At 34.2% G+C, this 16,354-nt stretch overlaps 3 protein-coding genes across 8 annotated transcripts in view; 2 read left to right on the top strand and 1 right to left on the bottom strand.

Moving 5' to 3' along the window:
- The window catches only part of LOC145939701 (uncharacterized), a 251,871-nt gene that overhangs the window by 134,857 nt on the left and 100,660 nt on the right, over window positions 1-16,354 (top strand). The window lies entirely within an intron of this gene.
- The window catches only part of By (focal adhesion protein tensin), a 176,066-nt gene that overhangs the window by 132,689 nt on the left and 27,023 nt on the right, over window positions 1-16,354 (bottom strand). The window lies entirely within an intron of this gene.
- On the top strand, window positions 8,259-12,864 carry LOC145939415 (putative sodium-dependent multivitamin transporter). Its single transcript, XM_083043710.1, has 7 exons — window positions 8,259-8,568; window positions 8,834-8,965; window positions 9,537-9,758; window positions 10,070-10,413; window positions 10,531-10,650; window positions 10,724-11,386; window positions 12,346-12,864. Exons 1-7 carry the CDS (start codon window positions 8,563-8,565, stop codon window positions 12,608-12,610), a joined length of 1,752 nt encoding a protein of 583 aa, XP_082899836.1. The 5' UTR covers window positions 8,259-8,562; the 3' UTR covers window positions 12,611-12,864.

Below are 16,354 nucleotides of genomic sequence, written 5' to 3'. Positions count from 1 at the left end.
CAATTAATAATGATATCATGGATAATAATAAATTGATATATTGAATCTTTTCTGTGAATAAAAATTAAATCAAAGTAAAATTTAATGTAGAATTATAGAATCAAACTATAGAATTTTTATAATATATTTATTCTGACGTATATTATGCAAAAATAATTTTAATCTTTGAAAACTTAAAGCATAATTTATTACGTCGCTAACGAAACAATAGAACTCTCTATGAAATATTTTTTTCCCAACAGACATTATGTTAATATTGCCATTCTGACCTCGTAACTATTCAACTGACAATAGGAACGCGTTAATAACGTTAATCAGTACAGATAAAAAATAAGCCAACGCTAAATGAAGCTCAAAGCATACAAACCTATTTGAAGAATGTATTGAAGTTCAAGGCTAAATTGTCGTTTTTCGTTGAGAGACTTTAAGACTCATCTCAGTCCCATCATGCAATATCCGGCAATTTTGTTATTATCTTTCAACATGCGAATAATTGAGTTTTTCTTATCTGGAGAGTAAGATAATTTTAGATCTTCTATATAGCTATTATAATAATTTACTTTCAAATTATCTATCAATAAACAAAATATTAAATATTATGCAAAGTGATAATATAATAAAATGTTTACGCTATCTTACACATTTTTTTTATTTTATAATTGATTATCTTATAATATTTAATTACACTGTTTTAAACAGGAGCTTAAAAAATATATTATTTAGAGAAACAAAAAAAGAGAAAGAATTAGCAAATAAAATATAATTCTTAATATCGAAAACTGTGATATAAGTGTGATCGACACTTATAAATAAAGGTGTAAAGAAAACGTCAAATTTTCAGGGTTTCTATAAATAGTACACTGTGGAAGAAAACACAAGAGTAGCTCACATTTCACGATAAATATCATCGATAAATCGGCAGCACAGCTAGTAAATTATTCTGTCAGTCAATAGCGATTGGCAGAACAACATGTCCTCAATATATTTTTAGGAATAACGTCAACAGAACGGACACGTAATTTGACTTGTTAAGCCGATCCATTAAGGAGATATGGTTATCGCCAGCGTCGTCATCGGCCCTATTGCGCGGGTGAATTCGAGGTCGTTTGTTTTCCATCGCTGACTGCGCTGTCAAATATACAAAACAAATTCAAAATTCAAATTGCTTTCCACGAGAGCTATTTTCGAACGCATGACGTTCCGCCATTAGTCGATTGGATCGCTAAATAAAACGTATGACGTGATTTGTCCGCGATATCGTGATGACGAATGCTATACGCTTATTATTGAACGTATTATGGTTCTGTAAAAATATAATATTAAAAAAAATATAATAATATTAAAATAATATTAAATATAATATAATATAATATTAAAATAAAATTAAAATATATATACATAAATAAAAAAAGGTATGTTTGATGCAAAGAATAACTAGATTTAATCATCATCAAACCAGATTTCCGTCATCGTGATATTTATCGTATTGTCATATGTAATCAAAAATGACTCTCCTTCCATTGATTGAGCTATCACGGTGTGTTTGCAATCTGTCACATTATTAAAACTACCGCGTACGAATTTTTCTAATGATATGTAATCGAGAAAAATATCATTTTCGATATCTGCTGAAAAACAGCAATTGTGAGCGAAGATTGCTGAATAGTAATCAAAAGTCACGCGACGCCGTTGTCGAGAGCCGTTTAAAAGCCGCATTTCTCTCGTACCGGCACGTTTCCCGTCATTATCAACGCCACGTGACTCCTCAGACACAGTATATTATGAGTTAGCGTTAGGTCCTAGATAATTAGCTCGTACGAGACTTATTCAGACGGAGAGAGAACGTATAAGACCATCAGTCGCCAGACGAGAGTCTCATGTCGCCGAGAAAACAAGGGCGACTTCGAGTCTCGCGACATCGCGATGCTGCATTATTATCGATCTCGGCGCAAGGATGAAACATCCGCACGAGAAAAAGAGTACGCCAAGAAATTAACCTGCAGCTATAAAGTTTTAACGGCGACATTCAAAGGACGATAAATCTCCTTTACATGCTGAATATATTATGATTGCAAATTGATACGTCGCGGTAAACTCTGGTGTATTTCGCGAGACGATAATCTCTTATACAACTCTGTATAATGCCTGGAATAAAATGTTAATTTTTAAACAAAATATATTTTTTACGTAATAAAATAATAAAAATCGTGTTACTTTTATCGATACTGTGTTTCGAATGCGAGATATATAGCGTTATGAATGAAAATAATTTTGATAATTGATCTTTTTGGCAGAATGAGGATGCGAGACTAATGACACCGTCATTAAGTGTAATAAAAATCTCTGTCTATTCTATCTATGCCGCAAATATAACAACTTGACCAAGTCAAGTCATTGAGCGCTTCGAGTTCATGATGCAACGATAAAGTGATGTATAACGAGGCGTGTCTAGAAAATATGTAATCGCTTAGAGAATTTGCAAGGGAATTGATGCTCTCTCAGTCGACCGTCTGATGGCAATTTGTTTTCCGAGACGTCTCATACTTCACAATCTATTGTGAAACTTTTTATTGTTGAACCTATTGCTTTGTTACTGAGTCATACGAGATTGCAGATATAATAAGTAAACTATGAAAGATATTTATTATATGCAGGCGCGAATGAAAGAATAAATTTTATACAAGATCGAAAATTTTGGAATTATTATAAATAAATAAATGTGTAGCTAAAAAGCTCTTAAAAAATTTATCAAATTTTTTGGTTATTTTTTATAATAATTTTAAGAATATTATATTTTATTATTTTATTTTTTATAATTTATAATTTTATTATAATTATATATAATAAAATTTATAATAAAATTTATAATAAAATTATATATAATAAAATTTATAATAAAATTATATATAATATAATTTATAATTCTATTATATATATATATATATATATATATATATATACTTTATTTTTAAATAAAAGCAGCAGAAAATGAAATTGTTAACCGTGTTTGCAGCTTAACATTGATCTATATTTTATTTTGACATCTATTAACAATGTTGGCACATATCAATGATTTATTGACACAATTGATCGGCGTTTCTGTGTACCCTGCCTCGCTTTTTCTTTCACAACCTAGGTGTAATTTAATACAATTAATGACCGCACCCGTACAGCCTTGATCGCTAGTGATTGTCGGTCGATATATATCGAACACAGCATCGAAATTGCAACAGAAAGAATATGTCGGGAATGTCGTTTGACGTAACTGACGTCGTGATTGTTGCGTGTCAGTAGTTGTCGGAAACGTATATACTGCAGGTGCACTGTAAATTTGAATATTCCCTGACGCAATAACGCATAACTGCGGTAAAGACGCATTCAAACGTTTCACGTGTCATATCTATCTTTTTGGAAGTTTTGTATTAAAGATTGCATGGATAGTCTATCTCTTTTATCATTATAATTTTATTTATTTTCTTTTTATTTATAATTTTATAATTTTATTTTTAATTTTATTTTATAATTTTATAATTTTTATAATTTTATTTTTTTAAATAAAAGCAGCAAAAAAATTGTTCAAATTAAAATTGATCTATATTTTATTTTGACAATTGTATTATATAGTTATTTTTATAATAATGAAGTTAAATTTGACAATTTTTATGTAATCATTAATTTGAATTAATTTAAATTGAAACGTCATCGTTATTAAAATATAAAATTAAATTACAATGTCAATTAAATAATTTACTGCATGTAAAAGATACAGATTTAAGAATACGAGAATATATATAATAATTTGCTGAATTTTCCTTTGTCTCGAATTAATAATTTCACCGACTCCAATTCGCGATGTCGACTTGCAGTCACAGAATTGTCAAAATTGCATAACACGCGGATTTATTGCGTAACGTAAGCGATCTATCAAATTCGAATATATATCTGCACTAAATTATGCGTCGCGGCAGATTGGCACATTCCGAATACAGACCGTCGAAAAATCGCCACACTTCGTCAGTCGTTTGACTAGCAATGCTGGTATTTTAATATGCGGTCTTGTCGTATTTCACTTTCCACCACAAATTGTCGCTCGATGACACGTGCGTCGCGTGATAAAGAAGAGCTTCGCTAGGCAATTTCTTTGTTCCCAGCACTGGGAGAATAGCGCACAGTTCTATTAATTAACTTAATTGGCAGCTTTGATAACACACACATGCCGCGCCATGTCCAAGAGTTCCATAAATTTTTTGTCAGTCTTGGAATTCGTAGCGATGTACCCGCATCTTCAAATTACGATAAATTACTATGATACGAGGAGGGAACCAATTGACACTTGCGCGACTTGATGAAGAATAACGGTCTCTCTTAACACTTTTAGGACACGGCTTAATTCACGATTTTTTCCCAGCCACACGATGTGTTAATATGGGAAAAGTATAACGTGTTTTTTGAATCTTGAGATGTGCATTTAATATTACTATCTATAAATATAATATCTTCAATCAGCACTATTGAAAATAAATTCTCTCTCGTATGTCACAATTAAAACAAAATTATAATAATACATACCTATATATAATAATTTTTTTAATGGTGATTTAATAAAAAAATATCACTGCAGTGTCACTCAAAATGTTCTGACGGCGATTCAATCGCATGTGACTATGGCATTTCGCAACCTCAGCAGAAATTTACGAATACAATGTCATGGTTTTTATGCTTTGTGCATGCGCAGGAACTAAGCTATACGATTCAATGTCTTTTTACGTAAGTCAGAACGCTCGTTATTAGCTCGAATCGTTAGATATACTTTCGCAATTCGCTTTAGAACCATTTCCAGGAATAGTTCGTGTTCTCCAATTTTTTAAATTAGATAGATACGCGTTTATGACATCGTGCGCATCAATGCGTGCATTTGTAGAAGCTAAAAAATCCAAGAGAGAGAATTTATAAGTTATTTTTTTCTAATATACTGATAATTTAAATAAATGGACAGGATCTTCAAACGCGATATCGCAATATGGCGCATGAGGAATATAAATGTTTATGCAAGAAATGGCTCAAAACGTGACGATAACTGTCTTTTTATATTCGCAATGATTCAGAAAGAAACGTAAAGATTAAATTCAAGGATGGCAAGCAGTAATTTGACACTTGATGAACAGAGATGATGATTTGAATAAGCTTCGTATACGTAAGCAGAAACGCTTCGTTGGCAGCAGAGAGATGAAAAAGATATTGCAAGTAGAGGATCATATAATTCTGAATCGCAATTTGCACTTTACGGCGCGGTAAGTCTAATTATACCAACTGTCGTAACAACTGAAAGATATATAGCGAGTCTCTCGACGAGGAAAATATCTTACGATTTGAACATTATTATTTTATACGAGAAATGTACAATCTATTTTGCATTTTATCACACCCGAAGAATCTATTATACACGTCTATTAGATACATTCGACATAAACCTGATGGATAGTGACGCTTGTAATTAGCGGACCTTGGTTTCGAATTAAATATGTTACATTCCCTCCCTATTAAACCCACATTGGATTAATTAAAAACACGAAATCGGAGGCGGAGCGTAGCATCACGCATGAATTGACTCAAATACCACAATCATGAGACAGTCACCTCGTTATTAATTAATTATGAGACTCGCACGCGACCGATATTATCTGATCGGCCAGACGAATCGTGTAACAGTAATTTCCGACATTCTTTTAACGCTCTAAAGTATTTTTGTGCGCGTAATACAGTATGTGGTAAATAATATTTTATTATACATGTATATAACAATGATATTTATAATATGAATAAATAGATTATGTACAAGTTTGATTAAAAAATATCGTGCTTGGAGAATTTCTTCCATTTCGCGAGCAGGAGAATCCAATTCAAAATTCAATCCATTTCAGTTTGTCGAGAGAATTAAAAGTGAATTCCTATAGCAAGAGATTATTGCATTTATATTGGATTTATTTAACACGGCCGTTTCAAAGCATTTCGCTTCACGTTCATTGAAAGAGAAATTCTGGCTTTATACAGTCTCTCTCGTAGATTGTAGAATGTTGCCGAGGTTCGCTCTATGTGTGTTACATTAATTAACCCTCTCATCGGAATGGTGATGTTAATGTCTATGTATACATGGACGAATGTGAAAAAGTTCGATATCGAATACTTTAGAAAATTTCATATTATGTGTATAAGTACGATCAATTAGCTTCACAATCACGATTATATTTAACTTGTTTGTATAAGAGATACATTATATAAAAATCGAACTACATTTTTATTAAATAATAACAAATTTAAATTGATTATTTATTTATTTATTTTATAATTTATTTTTATTATATAAAATATCAATCTCTTTTAAGAAAATATTATATCTAATAGGACATTTTTTTTCGAAAAACCTAATTATAAAGCAAGAAAATTATTGCAGATTATTGCAGATAATTAGGAACACGTTGTTCTTTGAACAAAATTTACATCAACTTCGGCATTATAAATTAAAGCACACAGCTGCTTCACGGCCGAAATATATTTTCCCTCGTCAAATTACGGAAAGCGGCCTACGCATCCGGATAATATCGACGAATTACGCGAACGAGACTGGTTAACACACGGTAAATTTCGATTGACCGTAGGGGTCAATGATTGGTCGATCAAGTTCAGCAGTCAGTTAGTCGACAGTTAGTCTGCTGTCGTCCGGCTAACGACTTAATGACGGGAATTCACCACTTATGAGTTCCTCTTTTTCTCCCCCATTCTCGCTGGTCAACTCTCTCTCTCTCTCTCTTTCTCTTCCCGTTCCTCTTTTGTCCATAGCTCTTGTTCTCTCTTTCATTGGCAATGCTATTCGCGTAAAACAACGTGGTCGACAGACCAGTAAAAATGTCGGAAATTAGTTGCCACTTAAACGGGATCGTCATTAACCTTTATTGTGCCGCAACTAGTTATATCGGAAGAAGTAGATTCAAGCAAGAATATAAAAAATATATATACGACAGGATGTTGAAAGTTGAAATACGACAAGACCTGCACTTTTTAAAAGACTTTTTCCTTTCTCTTTCGCGTTTTAAGTAAAGTAATTTTTTAATTAGAAATAGAATCTGTAATATGTTGAAGGAGAGACTTCAGCGTACTGACACAGGTTTTATCTCTCATGTTCCTAGCACTTTTATTAACAGAAAAATTATTTGATTGTTTAATTATACATTGTTAAAAAGTTTTATTTTCTGAAGTTTTTGGGCCAATCTACTATTTTTTATAATATTGATTGTTCTTTCCTAGAATAATAATATTCGGGATTGTCTTAATGATTTCTCGCATAATGCTAGGAAATTATAAAACTACAGGAAATCATTCTACAGATTTTATTTTACAGATAATTGTTATGCAATAGTAGCGTAACAAAAACCGCAATCACGTTTCTTGTGTCTTCCGAACATTATTTGTCTACTATTTTGCTACTGTTTCCTATTGTTATAATAAATCAAAATTGAATTGCTTCTTTATCTTTACAATCATAAATTAGATACATTTATTGTTTTTTTTTAATTCAGAAGGTATTTGCGGAAAACCGGTTGATTATTTATTAATCTAAACAAAAGTCTAATGAATGATTATAAGATTAATGTGTGAGAATATTAATATATATTAGAAATATATATACATATATATATGTATATAAATGCTGCGCAATATAATAGTAGTAAAGAGAAATTTTATATTAATGCAATTATATTTATTATCCAATTACTGTCAAAATCAAATGTATCTTTTGATGAATAGCCTTGTTACATTTCTTTTCATTTTCATCACCGTTAAGTGAATCGATCCTTCGGAACGTTTGGCGTATAAAGATAATCATTTTGAACGCTATCATCTACGGTACATTAAATTAAGACTAAGCCTTATCCGATGATCACAATCTCTCTCTTTCCTCAGGACTGACGTGCTTTAACTGATATATCTATATAGACCCAATATATTATAAACCGCTCGAGTGTCACAATTTAATATTTGTAAAAACGATTGTTGATTGAAAATTTTTTACAAATATCAAATATGTATATCTTTCTTATATTACATAATATCAATATATTTGTTACACATTTGTAATATATGTATGCGTATATTAAATAGGTCTTGTCTTTTACTCTTGCTAATATATTCATGATATTTACGCAGATAAATTTTTGCTTTTAACTAACAATTAGTATTAAATAACATGTTTCTCCATCTAATTTACCGATGAAGTTTCATGCTTCGCGTGCTTTAACGCTAAAGATGCCGAGCAATTCTTTACGTAATAAATTCTTGTCCTGTGTTATGCATGTCGATGGAAACGGACACATTCGTTAGTGGGAGCTTGTAGAACACTCGTAAACATTTGGATCTGCTTGTACTCTGTGTCTTTTTTATAAAAAGTGTATAAAAGTTATTTAAGTTCTTCAGTTTGTGATGAAAATTTCTGTATAAAATTTAAATATTTGGATTGAAAGTAAACTTCATCTTTCAAGTGAATAGTGTAGGTGTAAATTTTACAAGATGGACGTAAGTACAATAATAAATATTGGATCAAGTACAAATAATCTAGAAAAATTTGATTGTATATATTATCATTGTTTTATATAAATTTTGAAATATTTAAGGAAATCATTTAACGTCACGTATTTCTGTCTTATAATCATTGTATTATAATTAGATATATGTTTTAATACTAAATTATTTAAAAATTCTGCTTAAAATCTCTTTCTCTCTCTCTCCACTACTAATTTTCCAATAAATCGTATTAAATTATATATCGTATTGCTTATAGGCATTAGTTATCGAGGGCAAGATCCACAGATTGCAATGGCAGGATTATCTCGTGATTGGCGCAATCATGTCAATTTCCATCCTCATAGGAATCTACTATCGATTCAGCGGTGGTCGACAACGTACGGCAGCGGTCAGTTTCTCGAAAATAAATTTTTATGCGAATTAAACTGACCGCGTTCGAGATAATTCGTATGCAAATCGTATCAATGCAATGGATCTCGTTTCGTGATAGATACTATCATCTGCATAAATTACAGTTATCGCAACTGCTAATAAATTCAATTCCGGCCAAAATTGTTTGCAAAATGCTCGATGGATTAATTAACGTTACACTACGATTTGACATAATAATTCGATGAGAACTTCTAATTGATAACGCATGAATCTCGTGAATATTAAGAAAAGTAATAGAACAAAGTTTATATTGCAATTTATGAAGACGCATATATTTTCTTATTTTATTTTTCTCTTATTCTTAAAAAAGAAAAGTGTTGAACACTTCACTATTTATAATTTTATCAATTAATCCTTGATCGTATGAAAAACCGCATAATTTTATCAAAGATTAATTTAAACCGATCGTTTTAATTAAAAACGTAAATGAATATTTTAATTAATAAACTAAATATTTAAATAAATCAAAAGAAAAGGTCTCTTGTGTACGAAGCTGTTGCTTAATCGCACAATTATACCGTTGACAGGAATACTTTACCGCGGACAATTCGCTAGGCATCTTCCCTCTCTCAATCGCCATGATGGCCTCCCATATATCGGCAATCACTATGCTCGGAATGAGCGGGGAAACTTACATCCGCGGCTTGTTCGTCGTAGTATTGTATTTCAGTGGCATTTTCGTCGTGCCGATCGTAGGTTTCTGCTATCTACCAATCTTCTTCGAGCTGAAGATCGTAAGCATCTACGAGGTAACTGTCAAATAATCGCTCGGAATATGGTCTATCGATTTCGACGTTGTTCTTCGAAGATGATCAGTTATATCGCGCAAACATATATATGTTATAATCGAGTATATAATAAAATTTGCTACATTTCGTGGCAGCAAAACGGGAAATATAAAATTAATTGCCGAATACGAATTAATCTAAAATTTTGTAAGTATTTTAATCAAATTGTAAAATGATTTCTTGTGTTTTGAATCAATTTATTACTATAGAAATTATTAAAGCATAAAGAAACTTTGTAATCTCGATAGTTTTGCAAAATTCTTTTCTTTCAGTATTTGGAGAAACGATTTGGATTGTATGTGCGATTGCTGGTGAGCGCTGCTAATTTCTCCGAAACGATGTTATTAACCGGTGTGATGCTATATGCTCCTTCGTTAGCTCTCGAGGCCACCACAGGATTATCGAGTGTTATGAGCATCTTGGTGCTTGCCACAATTTGTACTTTCTATTCCACGATAGGTGGCATCAAAGCGGTATTGGTCACCGATATCTTCCAGGGTTTACTTATGATTGTTGCCCTCAGCACTATCATCTTAATTATTGCCACGGAGATCGATGGAGGAATCGGTGGTATTTGGCGCATTGCTCTGGAAGGAAATCGTCTTGATTTCTCCAAGTAAAATAATATATTCTGAGAATGCCACATTATTTCAAGATATATTTATTTATTGCAATATAAACTCATTCCCAAATAATAAAATTGACAAGAATATTAATTTTCTCCTTTTTTTAGCGTAAGTTTGGATCCAACTGTGCAATACACGTGGTGGAGTCTTCTGACTGGCGGAGGAGCGATAACTCTATCATATCTCGCAGTGAATCAAGTGCAGGTTCAACGTTTAATGACCGTTAAGTACGCGTAAATTTATTTACATAATTTTGCGCAAGTACTCATCATATTTCAAGATTATTTATCACTTCCGTAGAAACGTAAAGGTGGCTACATATGCCTTGCTGTTATGCGGTCCTTTCATCGCGTTCATGGGTTTCTTGACATGTTTCACCGGCTTGTCGCTTTACGCGATCTATAGAGAGTGCGATCCTGTGGCCTCCAACAAGATCGCCACCTACGACAAATTAGTGCCGTTTTTCTCCGCGGAGAGACTGTCACCCGGATTGGTCGGTCTTATCGTTTCCGGGATTTTCAGCGCTAGCTTGAGCACGATTTCCGCCATGATGAACTCGTTGGCCGCGGTGGCTCTTGAGGATTACGTTAAGCCGCTGCATCGAAAGTTCGGAGTCGAGTTTTCCGATAAGAAGGCCATCTTCACGGCCAAGGCTCTTACCGTCGTAAACGGCGTCATTTGCTTGTTCTTAGCGTTGTTGGCGGAGACGATGGGCACGCTGGTCACCGCCGCCTTCAGCATCCACGGCGCTATCGGCGGACCCATTCTGGGTATCTTCACTCTCGGAATGGTGTTTGAGAGCGCTAACGAAATTGGAACCATCATTGGCATGGTTACCGCATTGGTAGTTTGTTTGTGGGCCGCTTTCGGGTATCCGAAACCGCCTATCCCGGAGCTACCGGTATCGATCGAGGGTTGCGCGAATTCCACAGCGTTGCTCGCTGAACAGATGAAGCTCAACAGGTAGGATATTCTTAGAAATCATCGCAAAATCATGCACTAGAGAGTTCAATCATTTTTTTTTCAAGTTAAAAAGTACTTAAATTGCAGTTTTCTTACGATATTAAAGTAAATCAATTAAATACGTAGATTAAAATTATGTATAGTTTTAAATTTACCATGTTAGTAGTTTCACAAATGCGAGATTAAATATTTAGATTTCTAAATCCATTTTTCACAATTATGTATTTTATTCATTCATTTTACGCATATGAAAGTGTGAGCTGGATAAATGCGATACACGTATTTATTACAATTGCCGGTCATTTATCTTGCTCATCGTGGACCGACAAATCGAATCGCGCGCGAGCATACATTTATCTTAATTGAGAGAAACGGATAGGAGAAAGAGAGAGAACGACTTGACAGCGCATGGTGGATCGCGCGATGATTAAAATATAAATTGTCAGCCGTGTGCTGTAAATTGTCTTATCGCGGCTATTAAAAAAAATAAACAGAAAAATCCCGAATCATCGATGTTATTATGGGCGCGGGGATATTTAGGTGCCGGTGTAATTAGCTGCGAGCTAATAAGCGCCACTTCCCGATTTCTTTCACACTCTACGCTTTCTCATGGACGATAAGCTCGCCATTCGACATTCCCACGGCGATAAACAACGCTAATTGCGCCGTTAATAAACTGAAATTACGATTGTCCCGTGGAATCCTCGCCGCGTCGTTATTAGCGGGATTAGACATATATTATTGCTTTCTCTTTGTCGGCGGAAATTCGTGGTAAAATCGACGACTCTATTTTCAACGATGCGAGAAATTGAGAAGCTGTCCGCGAAAAGACGCAAAGACGAACGATCTCATTTAATCGAACCGATCTCTCTCGATAATAGTATAGATAGGCACATAAATTCAGTTCTTCGGAGCGTAGTTTAAGTGCGAATGATATTTCCATCTTTTTTATTTTGCAGTACTATCGAACCGGACAAATCGTCGTACTTTTACCTCTATCGCATTTCCTATTTATGGTACAATCCTATGGGATTGATAATTACTTTAGTAGTTGGATATACTGCGAGCCTTGTAGTTCAGTTTATTCAACGCAGAAGTATTATTGAACACGATCCAAGTTTGTTTATGCCATTTGTGGCCGCTAGGATCAGACGGAGACGCCAAGACGCGCAGAAAACTACTAACAGCCAGCTCTTCGTTCTAGAACCTAGCCATATAAAATGAGGCTTTTATAGTTGAATATAATCTGCAATTATTTAGAGACGAAAATATGTTATTTCAAGTCGAGCGATCGATAAAATGATCAGTATGCTTAATACCATAAGGATAATGGACTGATTCTATTATTATAAGAATAAGGCTAAAAAACTTATTTTCATATATGTCTTTTCCATAATATATTTTTATCAAGTTTTTCATCAACATAGCGTAAGTTATTAGAAATAAAAATATTGGTTATAGCTAAATGAATTGAATAACTACACACACAATTATTAAGAATATTATTATTGTTATTATTATTATTATAAAATTATATTTCTTTTTATTATATTATACTTTATTATATTAAATTATATCATATTATATTTTAATATTATTATTATATTATTATATTAAATAAAACGCATATACTAATGTTCCTTATATAATGTTCATATTCAATATTTATATATTCGTAATAAAATTAACGTACACATACACATATACTAATATTATTGAAAACATCTCAACGATGCAATTAACTTTTACTTTGTAGACAATTTTCGTCTTGTCGATTTATGCAATTATATGGCTACAGAGCTATTATCCAATTATAAGATAAGCGAAAACCTGTCTGTAAAATCGGCAACAGTATACCTTGATGAATGTTCGAATAAAATTCATGTGTACCAGTTTCCTCGACGGCTTCGTATCTGCGTTAATTTGCAATTTAACGAGCGCTGATTGGCGGAAAAGAGTAATAGTGTGGGTAATATGTGTATATCGATTCGACAACGACGAACCGGCGATTTAAACGATTCCATTACATTATTGCCGAAATTGGCGCGACTTATCTCGTAATCGTTTACGGCGAATTACCGCGTCGAGTAGGGGCAAGCTTTTAATTCGTTTAATCGAAGTTCCTGCGCAGCGGAATGTTGTTATTCTCTGACTTGACGTATGATTGGTTGATCAAAGACAGAGGCAGTAAATTTGATATGTTGTCGAATTTCCATTACAAAAACGTCGTACTTTTTTTTTTTATGGTAAACGGTTTTTTTTACGATAAATTTTGTAGCGATGTCCATTTAAATTTTTCGAAGCGCCATAAATTTAAATGAGATAACTTTTATTTTGGAAAAATTAATCGATTCTCTCGTATTGTAAAAAAAATAGTAATATATGGAGGGATGTCAATTTATTTCATTTATTATAAAACTAGCTTAAAATAAATTTTAAATGTGACAAATTCAAACCCTCCGTCAGCAATCTGAGTCTTTTAAGGCACAAGAAAATTTCTATTTTTGCTTTGTATAAACAATTGAATTTAATATTTGGCTTTAAAATTTATTGGATATTGTAATAGAGATATTAACAAATAATTCCGATTTTTTTTTATTTTTTGAAAATGTAGAACATAAAAATAATATAGGGTGAACTTAAAAGATCCCAGTTTGTTGATGACGTTAGTAAAAAAAATGATTGGTAACGGAGGGTTAAATAAAATATAGCTACATGTAAAATCGACGCATCGCAACAAGATCTTCAAAAAATTCGACTCACGTTCAGAATAACTTTTTCAAAATACATGACTCGTAAACTCTACGAATTGAAACGCGCAAACCAAATTTTTCTCGATCTGCTCCAGAACTTATCACCGCAATCTACGAAAAATTCACTGGTTATCGCGTGTGCATCGCATTGAATTTTCATTCGCAGCATCGCGGCGAGGAGTCGGCTGACTGAGAGAATTTGCTGCTCTCGAGCAGAGAAATAACCGGAGGACGATACCTATAGAAATGCGCATACGTACATACGTATGAGCGCACAATGGCTGGAACTTTCGTTCCACCCCCGTCTCTTTACCTTCACGGACTTGCATTTAAAATTGAAATCACGGGTCCCGGCTCTCTCTCTCTTGGCTTCATACGGCACTTTACTACGTCCGATCTTGATCATCGACGCGTTTCTCTTTTTTATATTTCCTCCTTTCTCTCTACTCTTCCTCTGTTACCGCCCTTTCTACTCTCACATCCCTCTTTCCTGCCATCCGTCCATCCTCGCTCGAGTTGCGTGAATATGCATGAGTTGTCTGGCGCGCGGCCAGGACGAATTTCAAAGCAGAAATCCCTGCCGACCGGTTCACTCATCGGAAGCGACCGGACGTGTTTACGTTGCGACGAATTGTTTACTCTTTGAAGGGACGGGAGGGAAACTTCGAAGCCCTTCGAGGATTTTGCGGTTGAATTTATTCAGGGTCTCAAGACCGGACAATAGTTATCTTCATGGTATAGCTGTGGTATCTATAATAATATCTTATTCAGACTATATGTTCTACTGATATATGACGTGCTCGCGATACGAAAAAGTGATATAAATTGTTAAAATCAATAAAGTTATTCCATATTTGGCACAATAATTTCAGATAAGATAAAAAGAGAGAGAATGTAAATGTATGATAAGAAGTTATTATTATCGATATCGTTGTGCTTTCCAATTTCGAGGGACCATTCGCGATTCGAAGATATTCGCCACGTCGAAAAAGTTTACATCTCGTGTCGGAGCCTGGGTCTTCCGCGATAACCTATGCAAAAGACAGTTCGTGCGATGCAGAATTCAGCGATGCAGCCGACCCATGTATTATAGAAAATACGATATCCATCTCCTGTCGAGATTCGCGGATTTTACGGTCGCTGTGGTATTCCTGATCGCAGTAAAACAACGGCTTGTGAGAACCTAGAATCGCATGTAATACGTGCGTGCTATTTAACAACCCTTAGTTAATGAGACCCAACCCTTAGATAGCGGCTAGTTCCTTCCATGGGAAAATAATTTATACATTTTATTTTTAATTTATAAATATATTACACTCCAACTGCGTACATTATTTCAAAAAAGCGACGTAGAAAATAAATCAGAATAAATATTTAAAGCGCGAGGGCATATTTAATAAAATACCCTTAAATCCTGAAGATATCTCTTAGAATTTAAATCTGATGTAGTGAACTTTCACGTTGTTTTTGCAAATCCCGGTTGTACACAGACGAAAATGTCTTCTGTCTTCTACCTGGGATCGAATCCACGATCGGCCTCATATTGGGATATCGGGATCTAGAGACGTTATTACGGAAAGTGCCCCCGGGTCTTGGCTGGAACGGACGGTGCAAGTTACGAGATGGTCAGTTGCAATTGCCGTGTCTTGCGCAGCGTGCGCCCTTCCTGCCGATTTAACGGCAAAACCGTCCGACAGGCGGATCTCTATCTCGAGCTTAAGTGCAGCTTGCAGCTCGCCACCGCGTCTCGGCTTCGTAACGGCGCATTGGGGATTCACGAGGCGAGCCGTGTGAAATGATGGCTACCGGGAAGAAACGCAGGGGCGGATTTAATACGCCACGAACGATCCTGAATTGACTTGTAAAACGGAAACAGTAAATCGCGTTTGCGAGGAATATCGATCCCCGCCCGTTTCAGATATATACGGGCAAACGGCTCATACATGTTATCTCGCGGGAGATGAAAATACATGGAAGAGCCATGGGAAATATGGCAGTTCCTCGTCGGACGTTAAAATGTGCTTTCCATATATCACGGTGTAAAACATGAAATTCGTCCTCCTGATAAACTTAATTTCTAACCATCCAGCGTTCTAAAACCATATTGCACATAACACTGAGTATGTAGAAATATATTGTTAATCCAAACAATAGTATACGCGAACGAAAAACATTCAAATTGCATGTTTGCGGACGCAATATAGTTTCTAGAAAT

The sequence above is a fragment of the Prenolepis imparis genome, unplaced genomic scaffold, assembly GCF_030444845.1.
Source record: "Prenolepis imparis isolate NDT839.2.m4 unplaced genomic scaffold, iyPreImpa1.0 SCAF_8, whole genome shotgun sequence".
Classification (NCBI taxonomy): Eukaryota; Metazoa; Arthropoda; class Insecta; order Hymenoptera; family Formicidae; genus Prenolepis; species Prenolepis imparis.
This window is presented reverse-complemented; position numbering and strand designations above follow the sequence as displayed.

Bases quoted from the DNA above. Each gene is read 5' to 3' on its own strand.
- LOC145939415 (XM_083043710.1), top strand. The intron at 10,414-10,530 runs GTAAAATAATAT...TCCTTTTTTTAG, and splicing joins AATCGTCTTGATTTCTCCAA to CGTAAGTTTGGATCCAACTG. The intron at 11,387-12,345 runs GTAGGATATTCT...TTTATTTTGCAG, and splicing joins GAACAGATGAAGCTCAACAG to TACTATCGAACCGGACAAAT.